Genomic DNA, 26,284 nt, shown 5'->3' with positions numbered 1-26,284 from the left:
TCTACCGCGAGGCGCTGGAGCACTGCCGCAGCTACAACGCGCGGCTCTGCGCTGAGCGCAGCATGCGCCTGCCCTTCCTCGACTCCCAGACCGGCGTTGCCCAGAACAACTGTTACATCTGGATGGAGAAAACCCACCGTGGACCGGGTGAGACCCCACGCACCCACCCACCTGGCACCACAGGGCACCCATTGCTGGCAAAGCGGGCATTCTCCTGCACGCCCGGGGTCACTGACCCATGCACCTATCATGGCCCCCTGCACCCACCAGTGCCCCCTGCACCCATGGCCTGTGGCCCCCTGCACCCGCCATGTCCCTCTGCACCCATGATGTCCCCCTGCACCCATGGCCTGTGTCCTCCTGCACCTGTGGCCACTGTCCCCCTGCACCCACGATGTCCCCCTGCACCCCATTGTGTCCCCCTGCACCCATGGCCAATGTCCTCCTGCACCCATGTCCTGCAACCACTACCCCCTGCACCCACGGCCACCCCCCTGCACCCAGCTGTGGCCCCCTACACCCACTGTGTCCCCCTGCACCCATGGCCACTGGCCCCCCTGCACCCCAGGGATGTCCCAGTGCTGGGTCTGGGGTCAGGGTGGGGGTCTGGGTTCAGGGGCTGGGTGGGGTTCAAGGTCAGGGTCTGGCTGGGGGTCAGGGATGGAGGTGAGGGGCTGGGGGTCCAGGGTTGTGTGTGGGGGTGTGTCTGGTCCTGGGGTCTAGGGTTGGGGGTCAGGTTCAAGGTCAGGGTCTGACTGGGGGGGGGGGGAGGATCAGAGCTGGGTTTGGGGGTCAGAGGCTGGGGTTGGGGTCAGGGTCAAGGTCGGGGGGGGGGGTGTTGGTCCAGGGGTGGGGGGTCCCCCTGGCGACACAGGGGTCCCCCAGGCCTGGCCCCGGGGCAGATCTACACCTACCCGGCACGCTGCTGGCGCAAGAAACGGCGGCTCAACATCCTGGAGGACCCGCGGCTGCGGCCCTGTGAGTGCGATGGGATTAGGGGGGGTCCCCAAGTGGCCCCCCCCCCCCCTGACACCCCCTTTCCTTCCCTGTCCCCCCCCCAGACTGCGAGGCGCCCCTGAAGAAAGAGGGGGGGCTCCCTGAGGGGCCGGTGCTGGAGGCACTGCTCTGCGCCGAACCCGGGGACAAGAAGGTTGAGTTGAAGGAGGAGGAGGCTGTGCTGGAGTGCCCGGTATGGCCAGCCAGCTGTCTGTTCCTGGCCTGGCCATCCTTCTGTCCGTCTGCCCTGGCCTGCGCATCCTATCCCTCCGTCTGGCCATCTGTCCATCCCTGGCCTCACCAACCCATCCCTGTGTCCATTCAGCCAGCCAGCCATCCCATCTGTCCCTCTGTCTGTCCATCCATCCATCCCTCTGACCATCCCAACTGTCCATCCTACCCCTCATCTGTCTGGCTCTGTCTGTCTCCAGCCTCACCTGCAAGGGAAGGGGCGGGGGGGGTGTATGTCTGGGGGAGGGGGGGGAGGGTGGTGTCCCATCCCTCTGTCTGTCCGTCTGTCCGTCCATCTGTCCCTGACCCAGCCTCTCGTAGAAGCAACCGCCGGGCGAATTCTCCCACGAAGCGGAGGGTGACGAGCTGGAGGATGACACCCCCCGTCGTAAAAATAAAGCCAAGGGCAAGGTGGGAGCTGGGGGGGGGGGGGGGGAGAGACACAAAGGGGGGGACACCAAGGAGGGAGGACACAAAGGAGGACACCCCCCCCCCCAGCAACCCCGTGTGGGTGTGACACCCCCCCCAATGCCGTACCCCCCCCCCCCAAGGCGTACGGCATTGGGGCCATGCGGAAGAGGCAGGATCCCACCGCGCTGGAGGACCGGGACAAACCCTACGTGTGTGACAGTGAGTGGGACAAGCTGGGGGTGGGGAGAATACACAAATGGGGGGGGGGGGGGGCTGACACCCCCCCACCCGTGTCCGTGTGCCCCCCACCCCCCTCAGTCTGTGGGAAGCGCTACAAGAATCGCCCGGGGCTGAGCTACCATTACACCCACACGCACTTGGCTGAGGAGGAAGGGGAGGACCATGGCGAGCGGCTGCCCCTACCCCGCAGGAACCACCACAAGCGTGAGCGGGGTGGGGGGGGTGTTTGTCCCCAACACTCTCCTGGGGGGGTCTCTGTCCTGGGGGGGGGTCCTCATCCCCCTCCTGGGGGGGGGGGGCGGTCTCCACCCATCCTGGAGGTCCCAACCCTGTCCCAGGGGTTCTAAGAGGGTCCCCACTCCACACTGGGGGGGTGGGGGTGGGGTGTGTGTCCCCACCCCATCCTGGGGGGGGGGGGTCCCTGCCCCAGGGGTCCGGGGGGGGGGGGGGGCCCTATCCCTGTCCTGGGGGAGGTCCCCACCCCATCCTGGGGGTCCCAATCCTGTCCCAGGGGTTCTAGAGGGTCCCCACTCCACCCTGGGGGGGGTCCCCACCCAATTCCGGGGGGGTCTCAGGCCTTTGGGGGAGGGGGAGCCCTGGGGGGGGGCCCTACCCCTGTGGGGAGGGGTCCGAAGGGGGGGGGGGGGTCTTGACCCCATTTGGGAGTCCCAGGGGTGTTGTGGGATCCTCTGCCTCTGGGTGGGGGGGGGGTGTCTTGACCCCGGCGGGGGGTCCTGGGGGGTGTGGGGAGATCAGAGTCAGGGGGGACACTGAGCGCACAGCCCCCCCCCCCCCCCCGCTGGCTCCCCATCACCAGCCGGTTTCCATGACAACTGTGCGCTGTGCAGCATCGCACACAAAGAGCCATGGGTGCGGCGGGGGTGGGGGGGCACCCCGGCTACCTAGGTCCCCCCCACCCCCTCCGGATGCCTCGGGGGGGTGGAGGGGAGCTGGGGGGAAGGGCGGGGTGGTGGGGGGGGGGGGGGGCGCTTCATCCTTTTTTCTTCCTTTGCCCCCCCCCCAGAGTTTTACAAAGAGTTGAACTGGGTCCCCGAAAACCAGCGCAGGAACACAGGTAACCCCCTCCCCCAACCCTCCCCAAGCCCCTCCCCCCCCAGTGTCCGCCCCCCGCCATTGCTGCCAGCCCTCCCCGCATTGCTGCAAGCCCCCCCCCACCCCGCCCCGAGCCCCACATTGAGAGGGACTGGCAGCAGTGGGGTGGGTCACTGCCGATTTGGGGTGCAGCCATGGGGCAATCTCAGGGCGCCTCTGCGGAAACTGGGGGGGGGGGGGCTGGTTCTGCAGGGGGAGGCGGGTGGCCTGTCTGCAGCCCTGCCTGCACTCCTGCTTGCCCTGCCTGCACCCCTGCCTGTCCTGCCCACCCTCCTGCCTGCCCTGCCCACCCTCACACCTGCCATCCTGCCTTGCCCACCGTTCTGCCTGCACTCCTGCCCTGCCCATCCTCCTGCCCACCCTCCTGCCTTGCCTGCCCTCCTGCCTGCCCTGTCTGCTCTTCTGCCTGCACTTCTGCCCTGCCCACCTTCCTGCCTGCCCTGCCCACCCTCCTGCCTTGCTCACCGTCCTACCTGCCCTGCCTGCCCTCCTGCCCACCCTGCCTGCCCTCCTGCCCGCTGACGGGGGTCTCTCTGCTGCCTTTCAGCTCGTGCAGCCCCCGAGGGGCCGGTGGCCCCAAACGGTTACTGTGATTTCTGTCTAGGCGGCGCGAAGAAAACCGGCTGCCCTGAGGAGCTCATCTCCTGCGCCGACTGTGGACGCGCCGGTACTGCACGCTCGCGCACGCTCGGGCACACTCATGAGCGCTTGGGCCTGCTCAGGGGAAAACAAAAAAAACCCCACAACAAAAGCACACTTGCAAATGTGCTTGCAGGTGCTCAAAACGCATGCTTGAGGCCCGCTCAAAAAACACCACTCGTGCATGCTCGCGTGGTCACACACGTTCACGCCTGCACGTGCGTACTTGTGCACACTCACATGCTCATGCAGTCAAAACCAGGCTCGTGCATGCTCACAGACACCTGTGCACACTCATGCATGATGTCACACATGCCCATGCACACTCACACATGCTCACATGCATCTATGCACACTCATGCATGCTCACATGTGCCAATACATGTGCACGCTCACCTGTGCTCACACACACACCCCTTTGCACACTCATACATCCTTACGCATGCTCACAAACACATGTGCACACTCATACATGCTCACACACACCCCCATGCACACTAATATACACTCATGCATGCTCACACATGCCCGTGCACACTTGTGCACACTCACACCCATGCACTCATACATGCCCATGCACACTCATACATCCTTATGCATGCTCACACCCATGCACACTAATATACACTTGTGCATGCTCACACACGGCCGTGCACACTCATTCAGCCTCATGCACGCTCCCCAGCACGCTCTCACACGCATGCGGCGGGGTGGGGTGCCCTGACACCCCCCCCCCCCCCTTCTGCCCCCCCCCCAGGCCACCCCTCCTGCCTGCAGTTCACTGTCAACATGACGGCGGCCGTGCGCACCTACCGCTGGCAGTGCATCGAGTGCAAGTCCTGCAGCCTCTGCGGCACCTCCGAGAACGACGTACAGGACACACCCTCCCCCGCGACCCCCCCCGACTTCCCTGTACCCCAAAAAATCACTGACACACACATTCCCTTTTTTTGTCGTTCCCCCCCCCCCCCCCTCGCCAGGACCAGTTGCTCTTCTGTGACGACTGTGACCGGGGGTACCACATGTATTGCCTGAGCCCCCCCATGGCGGAGCCCCCTGAAGGTGAGGTTTTTGGGGTACAGGGGGGACGACACGGGGGGGGGGGTGTTAGGGATGTGGGGGGGGTCCCCAACTCACCCCCCTCCCCCCCCCGCCATTGCATCCCTGCAGGCAGCTGGAGTTGTCACCTGTGTCTCCGGCAGCTGAAGGAGAAGGCGTCAGCCTACATCACCCTCACTTAGGGGAGGGGGGGGGGCGCGGGGGCGGCTGGACCCCCCCCCCGCACCCCAAAATCCTCCCCCCCCCAGCGTCCCCCCCTCCAATTCCCCCCCCCATGCCCAAATCCTGCCGAAAGCCATAATGGAACCGAGGGGGGTGTGGGGGGGGGGGAAGAAGGGGGGAGGGGGGGGGCAACACATTGCATGATGTGAAAATGGGGGGCACCCCCTGCCCCCCCAAGGTGGGGTATTATTTTAATTGGGGGGGGAGAGCAGTGGCCCCCCCCCCCCCCCCCCCCGGCGCTGAGCTGCTCCATGTGGTGGGTTTCTGTTGTTCCTGGTGCAAAGGGGAGGGGGGGCAGGAAGAGGCAAAGGGGGGGCGGCACCCCACACGTGTTGCAGGGTGCCTCTCCCCCCCCCCCCAAAAACCGTGCCCCCTCCCCTCCGTCGTGTTGTTGTCGGTGTGTGCTTTGAGTGTCTGTGCATTAAACCATGGGCAGAGTCGCTCCCCCCGCCTCGTCTCTATGCCCCCCCCAATCGAGGGGGGACACCCAACACCCCAAAATGAAGGGGGGGGTCCCCATCTTGTGCCCCTTCCCCTTTCATTACCTTTCCGGCCCCAATTCAAGCTACAAAACACAGCCTGATGTGTGTGTGGGGTGGGGCAGCGGTTTTATTCCTATTAGCAAAAAGTATTCGGGGACACACACACATTAAATAAGACAATAGGGTCCATATAAAATAATATACATGCTCCCATATACACAAAGGGGGGGGGGCATGCTCGCAGTGCCCCCCCCTTCCAGTTTGGGGGGGTCCCCACGGGGTTCACAGTGTGGCTTTTGTGGGCACCCCCACACCCTTCCCGCAGTGCAGAAAATGGGTAGAAAAAAAGGCAAAAATAAGGTTAGAAACGGTGCGATTTATACAAATATAGTGTTTTATAAAGAAGATGGGGGGGGAGAGGCGGGGGGGGGGGGGGCAGGGAAGAAGTTTAGGCAGGGCACGGGGGGGGGGCAGGTTTACCCTTCCTGAGCCACTCCGGGCATTGTTTCCTCTAGAAAATAATTTAGGGTTTTGTGTTTTTTTTTCTGGAAAGTGCTCGTTAGGTTCCTCGTTAACACCTCAAACTCTCCTGGAAGATTCTTCTTAATTATTATATTATTAATTATTATTATTAATTAGTTTGCACCCAAAAAAAAGGGGGCTGGGGGGGTGGGGGGGACACCCCTCACCCCCTTATTGCCTTTGTAGTTAACACTCCCCCCCCCAGCTGCTCCCAGCCATATAGGGGTGGCTCCTGGTCCCATATGGTGGCTACTGCGCATGTATGGAGGCTCACGGCCCCATACAGAAGCTCTTAATCGCTATAGGGAGGCTGTCAGCCCCACGTGGATGCTCCTGGGCCTATAGAGATGGTCCCAGCCCTGTATGGATACTCTCAGTCCCATATAGAGGCTCCCGGCCCTACAGGGCTGCTTCTGGCCCTATAGGGAGGGTCCTGGCCCTGTATGGAGGCTCTTGACCCTATAGGGATGCTCGTGGTCCCAGTATGGATGCTCTCTGTCCCTATCGGGATGGCTCATGGTGCCATATGGACACTCCCAGCCCCATATGGAGGCCGTCAGTTCCTATGGGTCCCATATGGACGCTCCCAGTCCCTACAAGGATGCTCTCTGCTACCTATAGAGGCTCAGGGCCCTACAGGGATGGGTCTGGGCCCCATATGGAGGCCCTCAGCCCCTATAGGGATGCTCATGGTCCCCTGTGGATGCTCCCAGTCCTTACAGGGATGGTCCCAGCCCCATATGGAAGCCCTCAGTCCCATACGGAAGCCCTCAGCCCTGTCAGGCTGCTCCTGGTCCCATAGGGACAGTCCAGCAGCCCTGGGGGGGGGGTGTCAGTGTCCCTGGGGGGGGGGGGGTGTCAGTGTCCCCAGGGCCCCCCCCCCCCCTTTTTTTTTTTTCCTTGCTCACAGCTCTTCCTTCTCAACAGCGCCGGAGAAGATGCGGGCAAAGCGCCGCAGCTGCCGCGCGGCTGAGTGCGATTCCTCCTGCAGCCGGCGGTTGTTCTGCCGCAGGTTGGCCACCTCCGCCTGCAGCACCACCTTGTCCTGCTTCTCCTGGGGAGAGGGGGACACACACACAACAAAATGACACCCCCACTGCTCGGCATAACTTTGCAGGGGGACACACAGGCCTCCCTGAACCCCACTTTTACCTTCTGCAGGTCGCTGTGGAGCTGTTTCAGCATGGCTTCCAGCTGGGACACCTTCCCTGGCAGGTCCAGAGGGGGGGCCTGGCTATTTGGGGGGGGACAGGGACACAAACAGATGCTGTTGGGGGAGCCCCCAAGGTGTACCTCTCCCCAGGGGCAGCCCCAAGATGTATTGTGTGTGTGTCAGCCCCCCCATCCCATACCTGGGGTCCCCAGGGAACGGCGTGTGCGTCCCCCGTGGCGTCGGCTGCCTCTCGGGGGGTGCAGGGGGGTCGGGGCTCAGTGCCGAGTCGGTGAGGGAGAAGAGGGAGACGGCTCGCTGCACTGCAAAGGCAACCGCCCCCCCCCCCCCAATTCCTGTGGGGATGCAGGAAGAAGCCTTGCACCCCAAAAACAGAGGACGGGGGGACACACAGGCTTTTTTTGGGGGGTGGGGGGAGGGACACACATGACACACAGCCCTACCTTCGTAGGCTTTGGCGGCATTCACCAGGCTGGACCACTCCAGCCCGGCCGCCGTATCTGGCAACGGCATCATTCCGGGATCGATCCGGCGCAGGGGGGGCTTGTCCAGGGACAGCTCGGAGGCAGAGATGGTGGCTGAGGTGACAAGAGGTGACATCAGGATGAGCAAGACACCCACCCCCTAAAAACCCCGTTACCCCATTTTTCCCCACTCACATTTCTTCTCGGGAAGGCTACCGTTGGTGGTGGGGGGGTGCTGCCGGCGGCTGGGCAGGGTGCTGGAAGGGTAGGCGTTGCCAAAAAGAACGTCGGTGTCCAGGGACGCCGCGCCGGCAACGTAACTGGCATCCCGGCGCCCGCCGCATAAGCTTTCATCTGACAGCGTTCGCTGGAGACCTTTCTGAGGGGACTGGGGGCGGGGGGGCAGAAAGAAGCAGGGTGACCCCACCCGTCTGCAGTAGGAGACACCCCCCCAGGACGGAACTCGGCTTACCCCCTCTCTCTCCGGCTCCGGGCCGGCGCTGTCCATAATGATGAGTTTTTTGAGATCGTCCTCGATGGTGGATTTGTAACTCTTGCGAGGGGAACGAAGGTCCCGCAATGACGCCCGGAGTCGTGGCTGCCCAAAAACGTTCTTGGTGTTTGCGTCGACCGGCCTGGCGCAAGGAAATTGGGGTGGGGGGGCGCGCTGAGATGATTTTTGGGGTGGCCAGGGCTCTGCCTGCAGCCTTCAACCCCCCCCAACCCCCCTAGCACTTACTTTTTGGGGTCTGCGGGTTCATCGGGGCGTTTCCATCCTGTAGCGTGTTTGTTCCTGACCGTCTGCTTGGAGAAGAAGGATTTGGGGACAGAAGCGGAGAGCTGGGAAGCGTTGGGGGGCCGGGGGGCATCGGTTGAGGGGGTTTTGTAGCTGGGGTAGCCCGGCCGTGAGTTTGAGCTGCCAGAGAAGACAAGCGAGGCTCACCACAGGGAAAGAGGGGTGCAGGTATTGCCCTCCCCTAAAAGCCGGGGTCCTCTGTGGGGACACAGCCCCCATGGAGGGGGGGACACACCCACTCACCTAGGCTGCTTGAAGGGGTCGGGGCTACCACCAGGGGTCCCCGAGACTCCGAGGGTCCCCGCTTTGTGCCGGTAGCTTTTACCCTGGCTGCCGGTGCTGACAGTGGGGGATGGTTCCCTCTTCTTGTCACCAGGACGGCCACCATCATCCTGTAAACTGGCGTAAGACACCGGTGGGGGTTTGGGGACCTTGTCCCTCTGCGGCACTGGGCGGGGGAGTTTGGGACCGGCACCCCCAGGGCTGCAGGCGTAGAGCGCGGTGTCAATGCCACTGTCGCTGGAACCACCTTTGGATAGCGGATCTGGTTCGGTTTCGGCAGGATCAGGAACATCAAACCAACGTTCGTCACTGTGGCTGCTGGAGGCATTGCTGGAGAGCGTGTTGCTGCTGGAGTGGCTCGAATACTGAGTGTCACCCTGCCAGGACAGCACCCTGCCCATCACCCTGGTGTCTGGGCTTCCCCGAAATGGGAAAAGAGGGGGGTCCCACGAGCAACCGCCTCGCTCCCCAAGTCTCCGTGGGGAATTCCAGGCTTGCTCTGAGGAGCTTCTGAGGGTCTGGGGGTGCCGCAGCGAGTGGTGACCCACCTTGGAGTGCCGGTTGGGAGAGTCCTTGCCTGTCGGCTCCTGCCTGCTGGATCGCTTGCCCCCGCTGCTCCCCGGCAACCTGGACTGCGCTGGCACATGCCACAGGGGCTCTGTAACGAGTCCCCCCACCCGCCAGCGTCACCAGAGAGGCCACCCTTCACCCCAAATGTTTATCAGGGTAGCAATAGTGGGCTGTCACTGAGCTATGCCCGCCTTCCCGTACCCGGTTTGTGCCGCTCCATGGTGCTCTCATGGCTACTGAGCCCCCCAGATGAGGAGTCACCGCTGGAGGGGCCATCATGGCCGGCATGCGGCTCGAAGGGCAATGGCGGCCGCTGCGAGGCCACGTACCTGCAAAGGGAAAGGCGAGGCGGGGGGACATGACAGGTTCAGCTCTCACCCCAAAATGCCAATGTTTCTCCCCAATTTGCACCCTTGGGACCCCAGAGGGTGCCCGCAGCTGTCACCCACCGTTCTGGAGAGGGTTTATAGCGAGCGTAGGCTGTCCCAGTGCTACCTGGCGCAGAGAAGCTGCCGGACGGCTGCCGGTACGGTTGCGCCCTCTCCACTCCTGCCGGCGAGGATGAGGTGGGATGGGGTGTTTCGGGAAAGCTGACCGGCCTGGCTCCACGGATATATGTAGGGAGAAGCAGGAAATAAGATGTTGTCATCACTCCTGCCTGCTGGAGCATGTCCCTGTCTCCATCCCGCCCTTGTCCCCGTCTCCATCCCACCCTTGTCCCCGTCTCCATCCTCGTCCCTCACCTCTTGCTGTGCAGGGGCTGCGGTTCCCGGTAGGGTACAGTGGGCTGCTTGGCCAACCGGCCAATCACCTGCCCGTGGCCGATGGGCAGTGGTTCAGCCCATTTACCCGCCGGGGTTGTGTTGTGGGATGCTGGGCCGCTCCACTGCCAGCCGGCGTTGCTCCGGTATGGCGGTCGGTAGCCGGATGGCAAACTCTCCGTCTCTCCCTTTGGCTCCGCGTTGTTCAGCTCCAAAGACTCAGCCCAGCCCCTGCAAAGCCAGCCGAGATCGGCGCTTATGGCACACAAAGCTGGCCGGTGCCACCGACACCAGCACCTGGCAGGGCTTTAGCCAAAACCATCCCGTTCCCCGGTAAAGCAACATCCTTCCTGGCTATTTAATTACTATTTAACAATTAATTAATTACATTGGCAGTCTTGCCTCCCTGCCCGGCACGTGGATGCGACCGACTTAGCCGTGCACAGGGGAAAATCGGGACACCCCGGAAAACCGGGCTCACAGAGGGGACGGTGATGGCGACTGCCTCCACCTACCTGCGAGGGGCTCCGTCCTCGTGGGGCGGGATAATGACAACCTTGACTGTGACAGAGGTACGCAGCAGATCAATCATCTGATCGTGGGTCAGCGTCACCACCGCCACCTTGCAGATCTCCACCAGCCGACTGCCCTGCCGCAGGCCGGCCTGCCAGGCAAAACCATAATCCTCCACCTCCGCCACTGTGCCGTCGTACTTGACGTGAAAACCCAGCTGACCCAGCCCATTCCTCCTCAAGGTCATGTCCACTGTCTCACAGCCGTCTGTCATCACCTGGGGCCAAGGGAAAGGACAGACAGATGGTGGGGAGGGGGCTCGCAGCCCCCAAAATCCTCCCCACCACCAAAACCAACATCCTCTGTGTTTAAGTAGGACCTACGCAAACTCCAGGAGAGGGTCGAGGCTACAAAGGTTTGTTTTGGAGGCTCACCTTCAGCCTCTGCACGATCTCCTTGATGTCCTCGGGGCCTCCCTCAGCCGCACGGATGAAGATGTGATCTCCTCGGCCATAGAAGATCTTGACGGTGGAAACGTCGGCAGTCCAGCCGATGACGTCCCCGCAGAAGCAGTTGAAGACCACTTCCTTGGCGCTGAGGTCAAGCAAGACCACAAATTCGTTGGAGATACCCAAAGCACAAGAGATCTCTGCTCCCCGAGCGAAATCCTGAGCAGAAACGCGCCAGGCAATGGCCCCCGCACTGTGCTGCTCGGCGCCCACTCGGGCTTTCATCTTCTCCTTCTTTTTGGAAGCCAAGGAGATGAGGTTGAACTTCCCAGCGGAATCGATGGGTGTGTTGGTGACACAGTTTTCGGCCAAATCCTTCAGGTATTCCTGTCGGGTTCGCGTGGCCATGGTGTGAAATTTGTCCGATTTGTGAGAGGCGTTCTCCGCGTTGATCACCTTGGCCAGCAAGAAATCGCGGAAGACGTCGGATTTACGGAAGGTGACGCCGTTGGGGATGGGGGGTCCGAAGGGTGGGACGTCTTTGGATCTGGTGACGGCCACACTTGGGGGACAGAGAGGGGAACAGGTTAGGATCACTCAGCATCGACAGAACCATAGAATTATGGAATTATTTGGGTCGGAAAACACCTGACGCTGCCCAGACCTCCATTAAACCACGTCCCTCAGCCTTGCATCTTTACCAGCTTCACTGCTCTTCCTCGGCCATGCTCCAGCACTTCAATGTCTTTCCCAAAAAACTAAACACACCCCCACTCTGATGCATCGTCTGCTTTAAAGAAGCCAGAAACACGGGAGAAACCTCCGTGCCGCCCTCACGCGAAGCAAATAAAACCCCCCGCCGGGTGCTCACCTATAACAGACGTTATCGGTACAGGGGTTGTGGGCTCGGACAATGATGAAGACATGCTGGAAGTGGGAACGGATGTTTTGGGGGGTAAAAGGCAAAGCTCCGGGTTCTTGGAAGATGATGGTGACGATATCGTTCCCTATGTGTCTCTTCCTCAGCAGCTGGAAGTAATAACGTGAGAGATGGTCAAGCCCCGGATGGACAGATGGTCCCCAAACTGCCATGCTCATGCAGGAAAGGGATGGAGAGCCCCAAATTTATAGTTGGGGGGGAGCTAGGGGGTACCCCCGGGGCAGGGGATTACCTGCTGCCGGTTGTTGGGGGTGTAGGGGAGCATGGTGGAGACGTGGAACATGATTTCGTAGTCCTGGTAGGTGGTGTAGAGGGAGTGGGTGCCAGTGGAGTCGGCTGCGGAGGGAGAGGCAGGCAGTCAAATGGGTGGGGGTCCCCCCATGTCCGTGTACACCCCCACCTCACCAGAAGCGGGACCCCGCGTCACTCACTCTTGGTGTCCAGCTGGGCCGCGTATTTGCTGAAGGCTTTCAGGCAAACCTTCTCCCCGAGGAGAGAGAGAAACTCCTCAAAGGGGGGTCCCGCATCCTCATTGTTGTACATCTCCTCCTCCGAGCTCTGCCCAGCTTTGCAGTAGAGGATGCCCACCTTGTGCCTCCGGCAGAGCTGCAGGGAGGAAGAAAGCAGGGGTCAGCCACGGTCCCCCCCCAATTCAGCAGCCGATGGGACCCCTGCTGTGTCCCCCCCGTATCGCTCACCCCTTGTTCGTCCAGCTTGAGAAGCTGCTCGGTGACTTTGGGGGTGCTCACGGCGAGGCGAAGGCAGTGGATGTTGAGCTCCGGAACGACATATTCCAGGGCATCCTTCAACGGGAGCCCCCGGACCGTCCCATGCTTGGTGGCAGTGGGGGTGGCGTCCTCCAGGATGGAGCCACGCAGGGTGACGAGCTGGGGGAAAAAATAAAATAAATTAAGGGGGAGAAGGATGGTGAAGCACCCCACAGCCCCTCAGCCGTGGTGTTTTCCCATTCCAAACTGGTTTTCGCTCTTTCTCCTCCATGGCAAACATACCTCACTGGTCCGGAAGATGATCCTGTACTGGTACTGGGGGCCATGGTCCTTGTGGTCCTCCAGCTTCTCTCGTTTGATGCTGACAGCCACCGGGCCCAATTTTTCGTCCACCCCGAAATAGTTTGAGTGCTCTGCCGAGAAAAACGGGGATGGAGGTGGCATGGGGAGGAGGCATCACCGTGCCCAGCCCCATAAAAGGGACGGAGCTGGGTGTACCCCGGTGATGCTCCAACCCTCCCCCTGCTTTGGAGGAAAAATTTTGGGGGGCTTTAAGAGCAGCTGTACACCCCCCCCCAAGCACCATGGGGGACATGAGGGTCAGCATCGGTGTCCCCCAGGCTCTTGCAGCAATGGGACAAGCCTGTGGACCCCCCCCCAAAAAAAAAACCTCCAGGAACCCCCACCTTTGCCATGGAAATGGTCCCGGTAATAGCGAGCGCCGAGGTCAACGTGCTCGACGCTGTAGTGCTTGAGCCGGTTGGGGTTCCTCTGTAGCTCTTTGGGGACCTCCAGCACCGAGACGCCGGCGTTGGTGGGGCGTACGTCAAGGACGGGTTCCGGGAAGCCCCCCTCGGCCGTCGGCATCCCCGGAGATCCCGCCGAGGCTTTGGAGAAGCTGACGTTACGTTCGCCGCTGCCACCGATCTCGTTGCGGAAATGGGGGCAGCTGAGGAGAAGCTCGTTGCTGGTGTTATCCCCCACGTCATGTTCCAAGTTCTCCTTACAGTTGAGGTCTTCGGTGCTGGCAAACGCCGAATCTGATCCCCCTAATCCACTGGCACGAATGGTGGCGGCCGAAGCGGCCGAGGCACCCGTGGTGGTGTTTCGCCGTTGGGCTACCACAGCGCGGTTGATGGCCACGGCGTTGAGGTCGAAGAGCATGCTCTGCACGTCGTAGTGGGCGAAGCTCTTCTGGCACACCCAGGCCTTGCCCGGCTCAGGGGCCCGAGGCTCCTCCAGCTCCTTCCCTGGCTCTCCCTCGTTTCGGCCGCTCCGGAGCTTCTTGAAGATGGATTCACCTCCAGCATCACCTTTGGGACACCTCCTGCGGGGCTTCTCCTTGGACTGCACCAACGGTTCGTCCCGGGGCGCGTTCCTACCCTCAGTCTTGATCCCAGGATACGATCCCGGAGGAAAACCAGCCTCTCCGAGACGCTCGGGCGTCGCGGCTCGCCGATCTGGTTTCTTGGTCCGAAATTCGTTGAGCATATCGAAGAAGCTCTGCTCCGAGATGCCCTGCACATCGATGGAGGAGGTGCTGCCGTACTCACGGAAAAGCCCAGCGCCTCCTCCCAGCTTGGTCCCCCGCGGCTCTGCTGGCTCCTCTGGGTCACACTCGCTCAGCGTAACCTCGCTGCTGCTCCGGTGCCGCAGCGGTGCCAAACCCCTTGCCGGGGAACGGGGCCACCCTTCCTGAAATTCCACATCCTTGGATCGCCGCCGTGCCAGGCGGTGAAGGGCTTTGAAGCCCGAAACGCCGGTGAGGGGCTGCTGCCCACCGGTAAAACCCCGGCAGCAAGCGGCATCCCGGCTGCCCGCTGCCTCCCGACACGGGCTTGTACCAGCAGGGGGGTCCTTGGCAGCGTCTCTCTTGGGGGGCCAGTCGGCAATGCGGGCACGCACCCCCATTTTGGGCACGGCCGGCGTGGTGGGGGCCAGGCGAGGAGGTTCTCCCCCCACCGTCGGCAAGCTGCCATTTTGCGCCCAAAATGCCGGCAGGCAACCCTCGGCATCGGCGCCGTCATGCCGTGGGGGGCGGTGGGAGCTCATGGTCCGGCGACAGAGCCGAGCCAAGGCAGGGGGACAGAGCCGCTCATTGCCGTCGTCGTGCCAGGACGGCTTCGGTCACCGCCGTCTGACTGCCAGCGAGCAAAACCCCACAGCTCCCGGCTTGGCCACGCTTCTGCCGCATGGTTCTCCTCAGCGTCGGTGCTCATGTAGGACGTCGCCACGTCTCCCTGGCCATCCTGCAGTGAGGGGGAAGAGCAGAGGGTTAGCGGGGGGAGAGGGAAATGCTGTGGGATTATTTCGGGGGGGCTGATGGGGACACCCCAGCAACAGGACTGGTTCTGCTTCGAATCCTGGATGGCTTTGTGTGGGAAGGGACCATTAAAGGTCCATCTAGTCCACAGGCAGGGACATCTTAAACCAGACCTTGAACCCTTGCAGGGATGAAGCATCTACCACCTCTTTGGGCAATCTCACCAGCCACAGCATAAGGGTTTCTTTTCTTTGTATCTAGTCTGAATCTCCCTTCTTTTACCTCAAAACCACTCCCCCGCATCCCATCACAACAGGCCCCATCCCCATGAGCACTGAAAGGCCACCAGATCTACCCAGAGCTCCCTCCAGGCTGACCAACCCCAACTCTTCCAGCAGAGGTGTTCCAGCCCTCTGATCATCTCTGTGGTCTCCTCCGGATCTGCTCCAAGAGTTCCATGCAGTGATCCAGGTGGGATCTCACCACAGCAGAGAGGAAGCATCACCTCCCTCGATCTGCTGGCCGTGCTGCTTCTGCCGCAGCCCAGGATCCACTTGGCTTTCTGGGCTTTTCATCCTCCAAGTCCTTCTCCACTTTCCATCCCTTCATCCCCAATCTATCTAAATCCCTCTGGAGGCATCTTGTCCCTCAGGAGACTCAACAGCACCTCACACCTTGACACCTTCAACTCCTGCCTCCAGATGGTTGATCAATATAACAAGCCCTGAGGAGCGCTGCTGGTGACCGCCTGCCAGCCAGACATATGTTCGCTGAGGTTCCTTGGGTGGTCTTGAACTACATAGACTTGTGTCTCCTGAGATTCCTCAGGTGTTCTTGAACTACACAGACTTGCATCCGTTGAGGTTCCTCAGGTGGTCTTGAACCTGATCATCTTATACAATGGGAGGTATTTTGTTCCTCGAGGTCGGTCTGCCTGAGAGGCGTGGGAAGAAAGATTGCCAAAGAAGTTCTTGTGTCCCTCAGCCTCCTCCTTGGCCATTGTTCCCAGTTTGCCAGCCCCGCTTTGGTTTTTCCACTGGGATCTTACGAGCCCAGAGCCCTGAGGCAGCTCATCCCCGGCAGGTTGGGGATGGACAGACAACCGTTAATCTGTCTGCATTCGGCATTAACCTACCCCGGCACGGCAGCCGAGCCTCCTCTCCTGTCCGGCACTCGCCTAATCCCCCACTAATTACACTGCAAACTGCCCAAGATCGCATCTGTTGGGAGGGGATGTTAAATCAATACCTGAAAGCCTTAATTAAATGCAGCCTAACGAGCGGGCATCAGGTACAAAGGCAGATCTTCTTGGAGGAGCATCCCCAGCTGGCAAAGCCAAATCTCGCCGGCAATAATTGAGGAAAAAATTTACCCCTTGCCAGGCAGGAGTGGGGTGGGAGGAAGAGGAGGAGGAGGATGCTTTTCCAGTTCCTCCTCAGCCCATCCTGATTTGGGGAAAGGGCTGGAGACAAAATTCCACTGTCCCAATCCAGATCCAGAGCCAATGGGCAAAAAAAAAAAAAAAAATCAATCTTCGGAACAGATTTCTAAATCCCTGCGTTATCTGGAAAACTTGGAGGTTTTGGATTAACCTCACAAACCATCGGTGCTTCCGCCAAACCACAGTATCACCCGGCTGAAAATATACATCCGTTATTAATAAAATCCGATCTTTCCACCCCAAAATCAGTGTTCGACGCTCCTCCAGCGGCGAGCCTCTCACCCGGGCTGCGAATCAGTGGGTGATTAATTAAATCCATCCGTATTCCACTCCGAGCTATGTGTCTGGCAGGAGAGAGACCCTCTCCTTCCTTCTGTAAGCCTCCAAATTATGCGAGTTTGGATTAAAATACAGTGGAAAGGTGAGGAATAACCAGATTTAGGGATTTAAATGAAAGCAGAGGCTGAACCAGGGGGGTTCCAGGACCATCACGTGTCAATTCTCACACCCCAAGACGCCCCTGACACCCTGAATCGCTCCATCACGGCTGATTTATTCCTAGAGAGAAAAAAAAAAACACCAAACCCCCTCCCGTTTTAATCTCCCTCTTGAAATAATCTCGCTTAATCTCTTCCCAACAGCCGCTGAGATGAAGAGGGAGGATGAAGATGAAGCATGGAGGACATAGGATTCCTGGGACGCTCTTCCCCCCCCAAAAAAAGGGATGCAGGAGCATAAATGCGCATCCGGGGAGGACTGGGGGGGGCTATTCCCTTCCTTGAGTGCTGCACAAGGCTGCTGAACCAGCTGAGCTAAAAATACATTGCCTCCCATTCTTTATGGCTTCGGAGCTAATTTTTAAGGAAAAAAAAGAGCAGTTTAGCATCTCACGAGGTTTTTCGCGGCGTCTATTCCCCATTTATTCATTTCCAGCATCCGATATCGAATTTCTACGTTGTCGGAGCACCGCAACCTGAATGAATGATTCTGTTATCTGCATAGCCAGGCTCATGCTCTGGCAGGAATCAATCCACGAGGGAACCTCATCCTACTTCTTAGGATAATATATGGAAAGACCCCCCCAGCATCCTTTCCACCCCCTCCACAAGCCTCTACACCCCGAGGGAAAGCAGAGCGAGCCTGAAAGATTAATTGCAGGGCGTTAATTTTTTATTTTAGATGCATCGGGGAAACCTGGCGGCACCGACGCCGGCAGCACTGTGCCAGGTTTGCCAGCACTGGGCAGAATCGCGTCCCCAAATCTTTCTAAGGGGTCCCGGTGCAGGGATAAGCGACGGTCCAGGAGCTTTGTCGTGTCCCACAGATGTAATTTGGGGTAATAAATCAGGGAAAAAGCTTAAATAGCCCCCCCGCTCACCCAGCGGAACCCAAAATGAGCATTTTTGAGCCCAATCCTGCTGCTCTGGAGTCGCAGCTGCAATACGCAAAAGGCCCAGCCCTTCCCAGCTAACGAGAAGGGGGGGGGTGGGGGGGGAAGGGAGAGAGGTTTTAATTATTAACCACAGGCTTTTGACAAATTAAGTGACAGTTTTTAACTCTTTCTTAACCGAGATGCCTTCCTGAGTCAGAGGAGAAAGTCCAACCCTGCCTATTTCCAATTAAAAATCAAAGTGTAACGACCCACATGATCCTTTCTACCTCCTGGCTGACCCCAAAATTAGATCCAAAGCACCCCAAAATTCACTGCCAGCTCCTTCTCGCCTCCTCAGCACGGTTTCACTGCTGACAGGGGATACTGAGACATATATCCCGCAACGCTTTCCGGGATGAAAAAAAAAAAAAAAAATCATCCCAGGACTGTTTTGGGATGAAACAGCCCCAAAAAGATGCTTCAGGAGTGATGGGGGGGGGGGGGGCGGGTTTAGTCAGGGAGGAGTTGGGGTCACCCCGACTTTCCCAATGCCTGTCCCAAGCGAAACGCAGCTCCAGGTACAAGCCAAGACTAAAACCAACCGATGGCCAAGATGGAGAAGAAATTAGTCAAGTAATTAAGCGAAGAGGTTGGCAACTTTGTGCTTAATTAAGGGGTGGTTAAAGCCAAATAATCCCCATTACCGGACAATGAGAACACCATTCATTTTCTCAGTACAAAAAGGAAAAGGGGGGAAAAGGTGATAAAACCCAGTCCCTCATTGCCAAGTGAATCCATCTCCCTATGCTTTATCTGATGAAGACGACTTAATTAACGCTAATCAAACGAAAGGCCTTTTCAGCATAGCCATAAATACGGACAAATTCCTACTTGCCTGAGCTCCGGAGGAAATGTGCCAAGGCAGAGATCTCAGATATCTCACTCTGGGATGGCAGAGTCCGAGGATGGGACTGACCAAAACACCGGGATATTTCAATAAATTATTATTCGGAATGAGGGAGCTCGTTAGATGCAGCCCCGCCCTGTGAAATCCCCCCAGATTTGGCCCCTTTGCTGAGTTAAATCTATTTTTTGTGCTATGGCTTGTTGTAAAAACACGTCGGGCGAGCTGTAATCCTCGCCCGGAGGGGACGACGGTTTCTGGCCGGGCTCAGCGTCCAACTGTTGGAACAGCCGTGATGAAGAGGAGGGGCGTGAAGCTCCTTACCGGAGGGCGGGGAGGGGAAGAGCAGTCTCCTCCGGCGTTCCCAGCGTCCCCTGGGTCCAAATTTGAGGAAGAATTCTGGAAAAGGAAAAATAAAAGAAAGAAATGGTTTAAAGTTTCGCCTAGGGAAGGGGTGGGCTGGTGCCAGTGCGATTGACCTGTGCAAATTCCCAAATCGTGGAACACTGTTAAAAACAAGGTGACTCCACGAGCGCCTCAACCATCGCCCCATTATTGGAATTTTCCAAGGGATTTGGGATTTCTGCTCCTCAAAAAAAAAAACCCCAAAACACTCCAAGGAGCTTAAAAACCAAAAGGAAGAGGAACGAAGAGGCGATTTGGAAGGTGGGGAAGGGGCAGGGAGACAGGAGTGGCAACCACGCCGCTGCCAGAGGTTTTAAGCGAGAATATAAGCTGCTAAAAAAAAGCCAAAACCCAATAAATCAACCCAAAAAACCAACCCCAAAAGAAAACACAAACAGATAAAAGCAGCAGGCAAAGCGAGCTGAGTGGCAAGCACCAACCTGCAGAAGACAGGCGGGGAAGCATAGCCATATCCATGCTGGGCTTGTGCCCCCCCCAAAAATACAACTAAAAGCCCATCTTCTCCCCTCAGAAAAAGCCAAGCAGCCCAGAGCTGGTGAGTGGAGAGTAACAGTGGCCTCATTACTGGCCAAAAATTAAGGAAAATTGGGCTTTTCAGCTGTGAAATTAAGGTGAAGACGGGGTGTCACCCTAGAACCCCCCCTCCTGATTTCTAAATAAACCATAAAGGCCCCTTGCGTGGTGATGAGGACGCAGGTCTTGAGTGAAGCCCGTCAGCATATCCTCATTAGCAGTGCCTCGTTAGCCAACAGCCCCGACACGGCCTTGCAAATAGGTCAGGACAAGGCGAGTTTGACGACGGGGATTTAATTAAAAAGAAAATAAAAATACGCCTTTGATAACCTGCGGGAAGGTTTCACAGCAGCTTGTTATTTTTTTTCAGGGGGAGCACGGTGAAAATTAGGAATGGGTACCAGGACTGCAGCACCAAAAGCACAGTCTGGAAATTCAGGGTACTCCAGCCCCCCTAAACGCTGCCCCAGGCTCATTTGCATAATATCCCGATCATTTCACTGCGTTTAATTGCTGTTATGACCTCGGCAGGAGGAGGCTTCACGAGGCTTGGGGAGGGGTTTTATTTTTTTATTATTATTATTTCCCCAACGGAACCGGGCAAAGATGAAGCTCCTGCCAACGTGGCACCTGTGCAGGTTTCCCCCCGCCCCTGTACCAAAACCTAGCAAAATAAACCCATTTTTACACTAAACAAGGAAAAATAAATCCCACTTTTAAAGATCTGCGTATGTTCCCCCCCCCCCAGCTCAAACAAATCCTATTTATACTGGGGACAAAGGGAATAATCCCATGGCAGTTTCGCTTCGGCACACTTGGGTTGGGGGGGGGGGGTTGGTTTTTGGGGAGGGCTCTGGGGTTTTTTTTTGGGGGGGGTCCGGTTGTTTCCCCCCCTTTAAAGAAAATAATTCTAGCGGAATATATTGTAAAGGGGTATTTGGGAGTCAGAACTAAGTTTAATCTTAACAAAGGCTTGAATTTATAATTATCTGTAAACACCCACCACGTCCTGGTGGGAAACACTGTGTCGTCCCCCTCAAAAAAAAAGCCCAACTGCCAGGTTCCCCCTCACTGTCACCAGCATTTTGCAGCCAAACCAGACGTGCGGCGTACCCAAACCCCCACGGTTTAACCTCAAAACGAGGCAGGCTGCCTTCACTCGGTGCTCTCCCAAGTTCCCAGCACCAATTTGCTCCCAGAGGAGGCGGCTCTGAAAACACTTGGGGGGGTGTATGTGTGTTTTTGAGGCCCCCCCCCCCAAGCTTCTCTCTCAGCTTTCAGAACCCTGTTGCACCCCAGAAACTCCATTTCCCCCCGCCCCCGCAACTCGCAGGGAGGGGGTGTTTTCAAAGGAGCTACCTGCCGAGCGCGACGATGCCGCAGCCCCTTTTACTACAACCTCCCTGTCGAGCACTGAGGAAGAAAATAATATTTAATATCAATAAAGGGGAGGGAAGTTGGGGAACAGCCCAACGAGGGGGTGCAGGGCAAGGGTGGGGAGGCGATAACAGGGTGACACCCCCCCAGTTATCTGGTCCCCAGAAGGGTTTCACTGCTGGGGGGGGGGGGCGGGACATGACCCTGCACAGCACTGCTACCCCCCAAAACCAGCACTTTTCCTATTGCAGGGGGAACTCCACCACAGGGCACAGAAATTGCCCCCCCCCGAAAAAAGGGGCTGCTGGCAGGAAAGGGGGGGAGTCCCTTCCACAGCTCTTCCCTCAGGGCCCCCCCAGCAGCAAGGCCAGGTCTTCATCCCCCCTGCAAGAGGCAACTGGCTTCCACAGCCCTCCTCCCAAACACCCCCCCAAATCCCCAGTTCCCCCCCGCCCCGAAGCCCCAGGTCTCTTCCCCCCCGCCGCCCGTGCAGGGGCCGCTGGGAATTGTAGTTCCCCCCCGCCCCCGCTCCCAACAGGCCCCAGGCGATACCGGAGAACTACAACTCCCGGCAACACCGACCACCGCCCGCGGGGAGAAGGAAGCGGGGAACCGGAGGCTGCCGGGGACCCTCCCGCCGCTCCCGCCAGGCCCAAAGCCAGGCCCAGGCCGAGGCCAAGGCCCGGGCCTGCCCTGACAGGAACGCGGTGGCGGCAGCGCCCCATTCCCCCTCCGTCTCCCCCAAACCTCCGGGGGAGACTGAGGTGGCGCATGGAATAAGGGGGGGAGGGGGTCTCTCACCCGGCGGCGCGAGGGCACGGGCCAATCGGGGGGCAGCGAGCGGCGCGAGGGCAGCCTGCAGCCGGCGCGCGCGCGGCGACTGAGGGAGGGAGGGGAGTGCACGCCGCGGGGGCGGAGCCTGGAGGGCGGGGCGGGGCTTGGAGGGCGGGGCCGTCCTGCCCGCCGCCAGAGGGCAGTGCCGCTCGGCTGAAACGGGGGGGCGTCTTAAAGGGACAGGAGCCCTGTTTGTTGTGAGAGACGGTGGGAGGGCCCGATGGAGCAGGGGACACCCCCAAAATGGGGGGGGGGGGGGGGGGGGGGGCGGGCAACCACCCCGCAAACTAGAGACCACCCCCGCTGCCGCGCGCCCTCCTGAGGACCCCTTATTTACATACCAGCTCTTCAGGGACCAATCAGAGGGGTTTGGGACGCGGCGCGCAGCCAATCGGAAGGCGGTAACCCGCCCCCTTCACCTCCCCGTCTAAGCCACGCCCCGGCAGTTCTGGGCGGGGCCGGCGGCCGCGGGGCCAATCGGCGGGGCGGATAGGGAAGGTTATTTGCATACGACAAGGGAGGGATGGGGGCGGGGAGGCCCCGCCTACACTCGCGTCTGATTGGTCGCGACGCAGACGGTATATTTGCATACAGGGCGCGGACGGGAGCGGTTCCCGCGGGAAAGGGGCGGGCGGTGGGTGCGATGACGGCGATGAGTGTGCGGGGGCTCAGCCGGCAGCATGTCCCGGTCCTGGAAGCCTCCCCAGACTCATAGGGACCCCCACCCACACCAACCAGGATCCCAGCATCCCCCCTGAGCATCATCCCAAGACAGCCAGAGCAGAATGAACCCGACACCCCCCCCCCCCAATTAAGCCTAACGATGCTGGGGTGTGTTTAATTAGGGGAGCACCTTAATTAAATGAAGCTCAGCTAAGAAAAAAGGCCAGATCTAGGCTGGGAAAAAGCTGGATTTTAATCTCCTTGGGGATGGGGAGGCAGGGGTTTGGGGGGACACCCTGATCCCGAGGGATCCCCCTAATCCTTGGAATAATCTCGGGAAATGTAGACGCTTTTCCCATCATAGCAGGAGGTGCGGAGGCAGCGGAGAAGGAAATGGCCGAGGTCATGCTTGGAGATGACCCGGGAACCGCCAGACGCACCCACCGTCACCGTGTAGTCTCCGGTCAGCGGCTTGTCATCTGCCAGAGAGTGGGATAATGGGGAGACTGGGATAACGGGGAATACCCAGATAACAGGAGGCTGGGATAAGGGGGGATACTGGGATACTGGGGAAACTGGGATAGTGGGGTAACAGGGGAGACCAGGATGAAGTGGGATATGGGGTAAAATGGCATACAGGGATAAGATGTGATACGGGGGTAAAGCGGGATGGTTGATGGATGGGATGGAGGATAAAATGGGATAGGGGGTTCAAATGGGATAAAATTCCCCCCCCCTCCATTTTTGGGGTGTATTTTTGGGGTGTTCCCACACACACGTACCGGCGATGTGGGGGGGCATGACGTAGACACAGTTGAGCCCCGAATCCTGCAGGATACGGTGCATGCGGATGTGGTCCTCTGTCACCGGCACCAGCCGGGGGGGCACCTTCTGCAGGTCCCACAGCAGGAAAGCTGGAAGGGGAGGGGGGAAAGGGGGGGTCAGAGTAGGGGACCCCCATATTTTTTTTGGGGGGGGAGGTTGGGGACACCCACCTGAGAGGCAGGCGACCACCTTACGGACGCCGTGGGCTTTCATGGCCGTCACGATGTTCTTGGTACCCTCGGACATCACCGTGGTGGGGCCTGGGGGGGGGGAAAGGGGAGTTAGGGAGCAGCCCCTCAAGTTTTGGGGGTGATGGGGAGGGTATGGGGCAGCTCTCCATGTTTTTGGGGGAATATGGTGCAGCCCCCCCAAGTTTTGGGGGTGATAGGGAGGGTCAGGTACCTGATTGCAAGCGAACAGGGTCACAGGGAAATGGGGTCACCCCAAAACTATGGGGTCAGAGGGCAGTGGGGTCCCCTAGGGTGATGAGGTCAGGGGGTGCAATGGGGTCCCCCTAAAATTACGGGGGTCACAGGGTGCATGGTCCCCTGGGACAATGGGGCCACTGGGATCACAGGACAATGGGGTCCCCTCCCAAATCTGTGGGGTCACAGGACAATGGGGGTCCCCCCAAAATGATGAGGTGACAGGGTGCAGGGTCCCTTGGGACAAAGGGGTGGCAGGGCAATGGGGTTCCCCCAAAACTAGGACATCACAGGGTGCAGGGTCCCCTGGGTGATGGGGTGTTGGGGTGCAGGTCCTCTGGGTGATGGGGTCACAGGGCAATGGGGTCCCCCCAAAATTGTGGGGTGACAGGGTGCAGGGTCCCCTGGGGCAATGGGGTCCCCCAAATATACAGGGTGGTAGGGTGCAGGTCCCCAGGCCAAAGGGGTCATGGGGTGCAATGGGGCATTGGGGTGCAGATCCCTTGGGTAACAGGGGGCGGGGTCCCCCAGTGGTACCGTACCCAGGTCGTCCCTTGTCCCCAGGAGGATGATGACGGCGTCCTGTCCCTTGACGGCCTCGTCCACGGCCGCGGGGTCCCGCACATCCCCCAGTACCACACGAGCCGGCTGATGCTGCGCTGGCAGACGGGCCCGATCCCGAACCAGCACCGTCACTGCATACCCTGCGGGGTGACAGTGCCTGGATGCCTGGGTCCCCTCCAGCGGGTGGGGGGTGGGGGGGTGTTCCCCAAACCTTTGGGTGGGGAGCACCTCGCGGGGGGGGGGGAGGCGGATATGGAACCAGTCCTGTAGTGATGAGTCAGCAGTTTGGGCAAGGGACGACTCAGCATGCCCCTGCCTGTCCCATATAGGCTCTATATGGCCCACAGGGGCTCTGCCTGTGCCGTAGGGGCTCTATCTGCTCCGTATAGGCTCTATATGGCCCATAAGAAGCTCTGCCTGCCCCATATAGGCTCTATATAACCCACACGGGCTCTGCCTGCCCCATAGGGGCTCTGCCTGCACCATATAGGCTCTATATGGCTCATACGGGCTCTGCCTGACCCCACATCTGCCCCATATGGGCTCTATATAGCCCACATGGGCTCTGCCTGCACCATAGGGTGTCTGCCTGCCCCGTACAGGCTCTATCAGCCCCGTACAGGCTCTATCAGCCCCGTATGGACCCTATCAGCCCTGAACAGACTGCATCTGCCCCGGATAAGCTCTATCTGCCCCAGATAAGCTCTATCTACCCCGGGCAGGCTGGGTCAGCCCCATGTAGGCTCTATATGGTCCCAACGGGCTGGTTCTGCCGTGCTTATAGCCTCTATATAGCTTGGATAGGCTGTGTCTGCCCTGTGTAGGCTCTATATGACCCTGACGGGCTGTATCTGCCCCCTACAATAGGCTTTATATGCTCCTGTAGTATCCATATGCCCCATATAGGCTCTATATGTCCCGGCTGTGCCCTCTGCACCACCCAGCTCCCACCCAGGACCCCCCCAGTTCCCACATTCCCCCCCCCAGGTGCCACCAAACCCCCGGTCCCCATCCACCCCCCAAGGGAACTCCCAAAATTCGAGAGACCCTCCTAAACCCCAGGAATCCCCCAAAACCAATCCCCAGGGACTCCCCAACCCCAACGGACCCCCCATAACCCCAGGGAACCCCTAAAACCCCAGAGGAACCCCCCAATCCCCAGGACCCCTCAAACCCAGGAGACACCCCCCCCCCAAATCCCCAGGAGAATCCCCAATCCCCAGGGACCCCCCCAATCCCCTGAGACCCCCCTAAACCACCCTATAACCCCAGGGATCCCCCAATCCCCAGGGGACCCCCCTAGAACCCCAAGGCCCCCCCCCAGAACCTCAAAGACCCCCTGCAGAACCCCAGGGATCCCCCCAACCCCCGCCCCATCCCCAAGCTGGGGGTCCTTTCACCACCGCAGAGTTTTGGAGTACAGCGGGGGGGGGTCCCCACCATGTTGCCCCCCACACACACTCTTACCCTCCTCCAGGGCCTGGGCCAGCGTGGTCAGCCCGGTCCTGCCGGTGCCACCGAAGATGACAAGGCTCTTGCCGGTGGCCATGGCGGTGGCGGAGTACGGCGGGGGGACACCGGGAACTGCTCGGTGTCACCACACGCTACCGGGGCTCGGCTCCGCCCCCCGGGCCCGGTTACGCCCCCCCCCCCCGCCCCTCACGGGGCCGGGCCAGCGAGAGGAACTACCGAAACTGACCGGTACCGGGAGCGTGGGGACCCCCCCGGATCCGTGCACCCCCAATATACACGGTACCGGTACATATAGTACCAGTCCGTGCACCCCCGGTCTGCACGGTACCGAGCCGTGCACACACACACACACACGGTTTGCACGGTCCCGGTGCATGCACCCCGGTTTGTATGGTACCGATCCGTGCACCCCGGTCTGTACGGTACCGGTCCATACGGTCCTGTGCATGCACTCCCAGTTTGCATGGTCCCGGTGCATGCACCCCAGGGCGCTCAGTGCCGGTCCGTGCACCCCCAGTCTACACGGTCCCGGTCCATACAGTACCGATCCGTGCACCCCCGGTGCATGCACTCCAGTGCACCCCCCGTCTATATGGTCCCGATCCGTGCACACCC

General features: G+C 59.7%; 3 protein-coding genes across 7 annotated transcripts; 1 reads left to right on the top strand and 2 right to left on the bottom strand.

Moving 5' to 3' along the window:
• Positions 1-6: 6 nt before the first annotated feature.
• DPF1 (double PHD fingers 1) lies at positions 7-5,058 on the top strand. Of its 3 annotated transcripts, none has more exons than XM_054808158.1 (11): positions 7-147; positions 886-978; positions 1,062-1,189; positions 1,552-1,638; positions 1,779-1,857; positions 1,957-2,082; positions 2,903-2,953; positions 3,539-3,658; positions 4,388-4,500; positions 4,611-4,692; positions 4,801-5,058. In XM_054808158.1, the coding sequence occupies exons 1-11, from the start codon at positions 63-65 to the stop codon at positions 4,869-4,871; spliced, it is 1,035 nt and encodes a 344-aa protein (XP_054664133.1). In that variant the 5' UTR covers positions 7-62; the 3' UTR covers positions 4,872-5,058. The 3 variants fall into 3 exon arrangements, with proteins under 3 accessions (XP_054664133.1, XP_054664134.1, XP_054664131.1); XM_054808159.1 differs by having other exon boundaries at positions 1,549-1,638; positions 3,596-3,658; positions 4,801-5,027; XM_054808156.1 differs by having other exon boundaries at positions 1,549-1,638; positions 4,801-5,027.
• A 455-nt stretch (positions 5,059-5,513) lies between these two features.
• SIPA1L3 (signal induced proliferation associated 1 like 3) lies at positions 5,514-21,793 on the bottom strand. 3 transcript variants are annotated; one of them, XM_054808153.1, is made up of 22 exons: positions 21,687-21,793; positions 18,894-18,968; positions 13,276-14,838; positions 12,872-13,002; positions 12,560-12,748; positions 12,293-12,467; positions 12,094-12,197; positions 11,793-11,950; positions 10,907-11,483; positions 10,475-10,749; positions 9,942-10,190; positions 9,648-9,797; positions 9,400-9,527; positions 9,177-9,286; positions 8,590-9,005; positions 8,290-8,466; positions 8,023-8,185; positions 7,746-7,938; positions 7,530-7,664; positions 7,268-7,388; positions 7,068-7,149; positions 5,514-6,969 (listed from the first exon to the last, which is right to left on the bottom strand). In XM_054808153.1, exons 3-22 carry the CDS (start codon positions 14,639-14,641, stop codon positions 6,820-6,822), a joined length of 5,049 nt encoding a protein of 1,682 aa, XP_054664128.1. In that variant the 5' UTR covers positions 14,642-14,838; positions 18,894-18,968; positions 21,687-21,793; the 3' UTR covers positions 5,514-6,819. The 3 variants fall into 3 exon arrangements, with proteins under 3 accessions (XP_054664128.1, XP_054664130.1, XP_054664129.1); XM_054808155.1 differs by lacking the exons at positions 18,894-18,968; positions 21,687-21,793 and adding exons at positions 15,234-15,786; positions 16,101-17,361; XM_054808154.1 differs by lacking the exons at positions 18,894-18,968; positions 21,687-21,793 and adding an exon at positions 16,101-17,361.
• An 819-nt stretch (positions 21,794-22,612) lies between these two features.
• BLVRB (biliverdin reductase B) lies at positions 22,613-25,822 on the bottom strand. Its single transcript, XM_054808231.1, has 5 exons — positions 25,664-25,822; positions 24,175-24,336; positions 23,378-23,467; positions 23,165-23,296; positions 22,613-22,861 (listed from the first exon to the last, which is right to left on the bottom strand). Exons 1-5 carry the CDS (start codon positions 25,743-25,745, stop codon positions 22,698-22,700), a joined length of 630 nt encoding a protein of 209 aa, XP_054664206.1. The 5' UTR covers positions 25,746-25,822; the 3' UTR covers positions 22,613-22,697.
• Positions 25,823-26,284: the final 462 nt, after the last annotated feature.

This window comes from Grus americana, chromosome 34 (genome assembly GCF_028858705.1).
Source record: "Grus americana isolate bGruAme1 chromosome 34, bGruAme1.mat, whole genome shotgun sequence".
Classification (NCBI taxonomy): domain Eukaryota; kingdom Metazoa; phylum Chordata; class Aves; order Gruiformes; family Gruidae; genus Grus; species Grus americana.
Note: the sequence above shows the minus strand (reverse complement) of the source record. Positions and strands in the feature narration are given on the sequence as shown.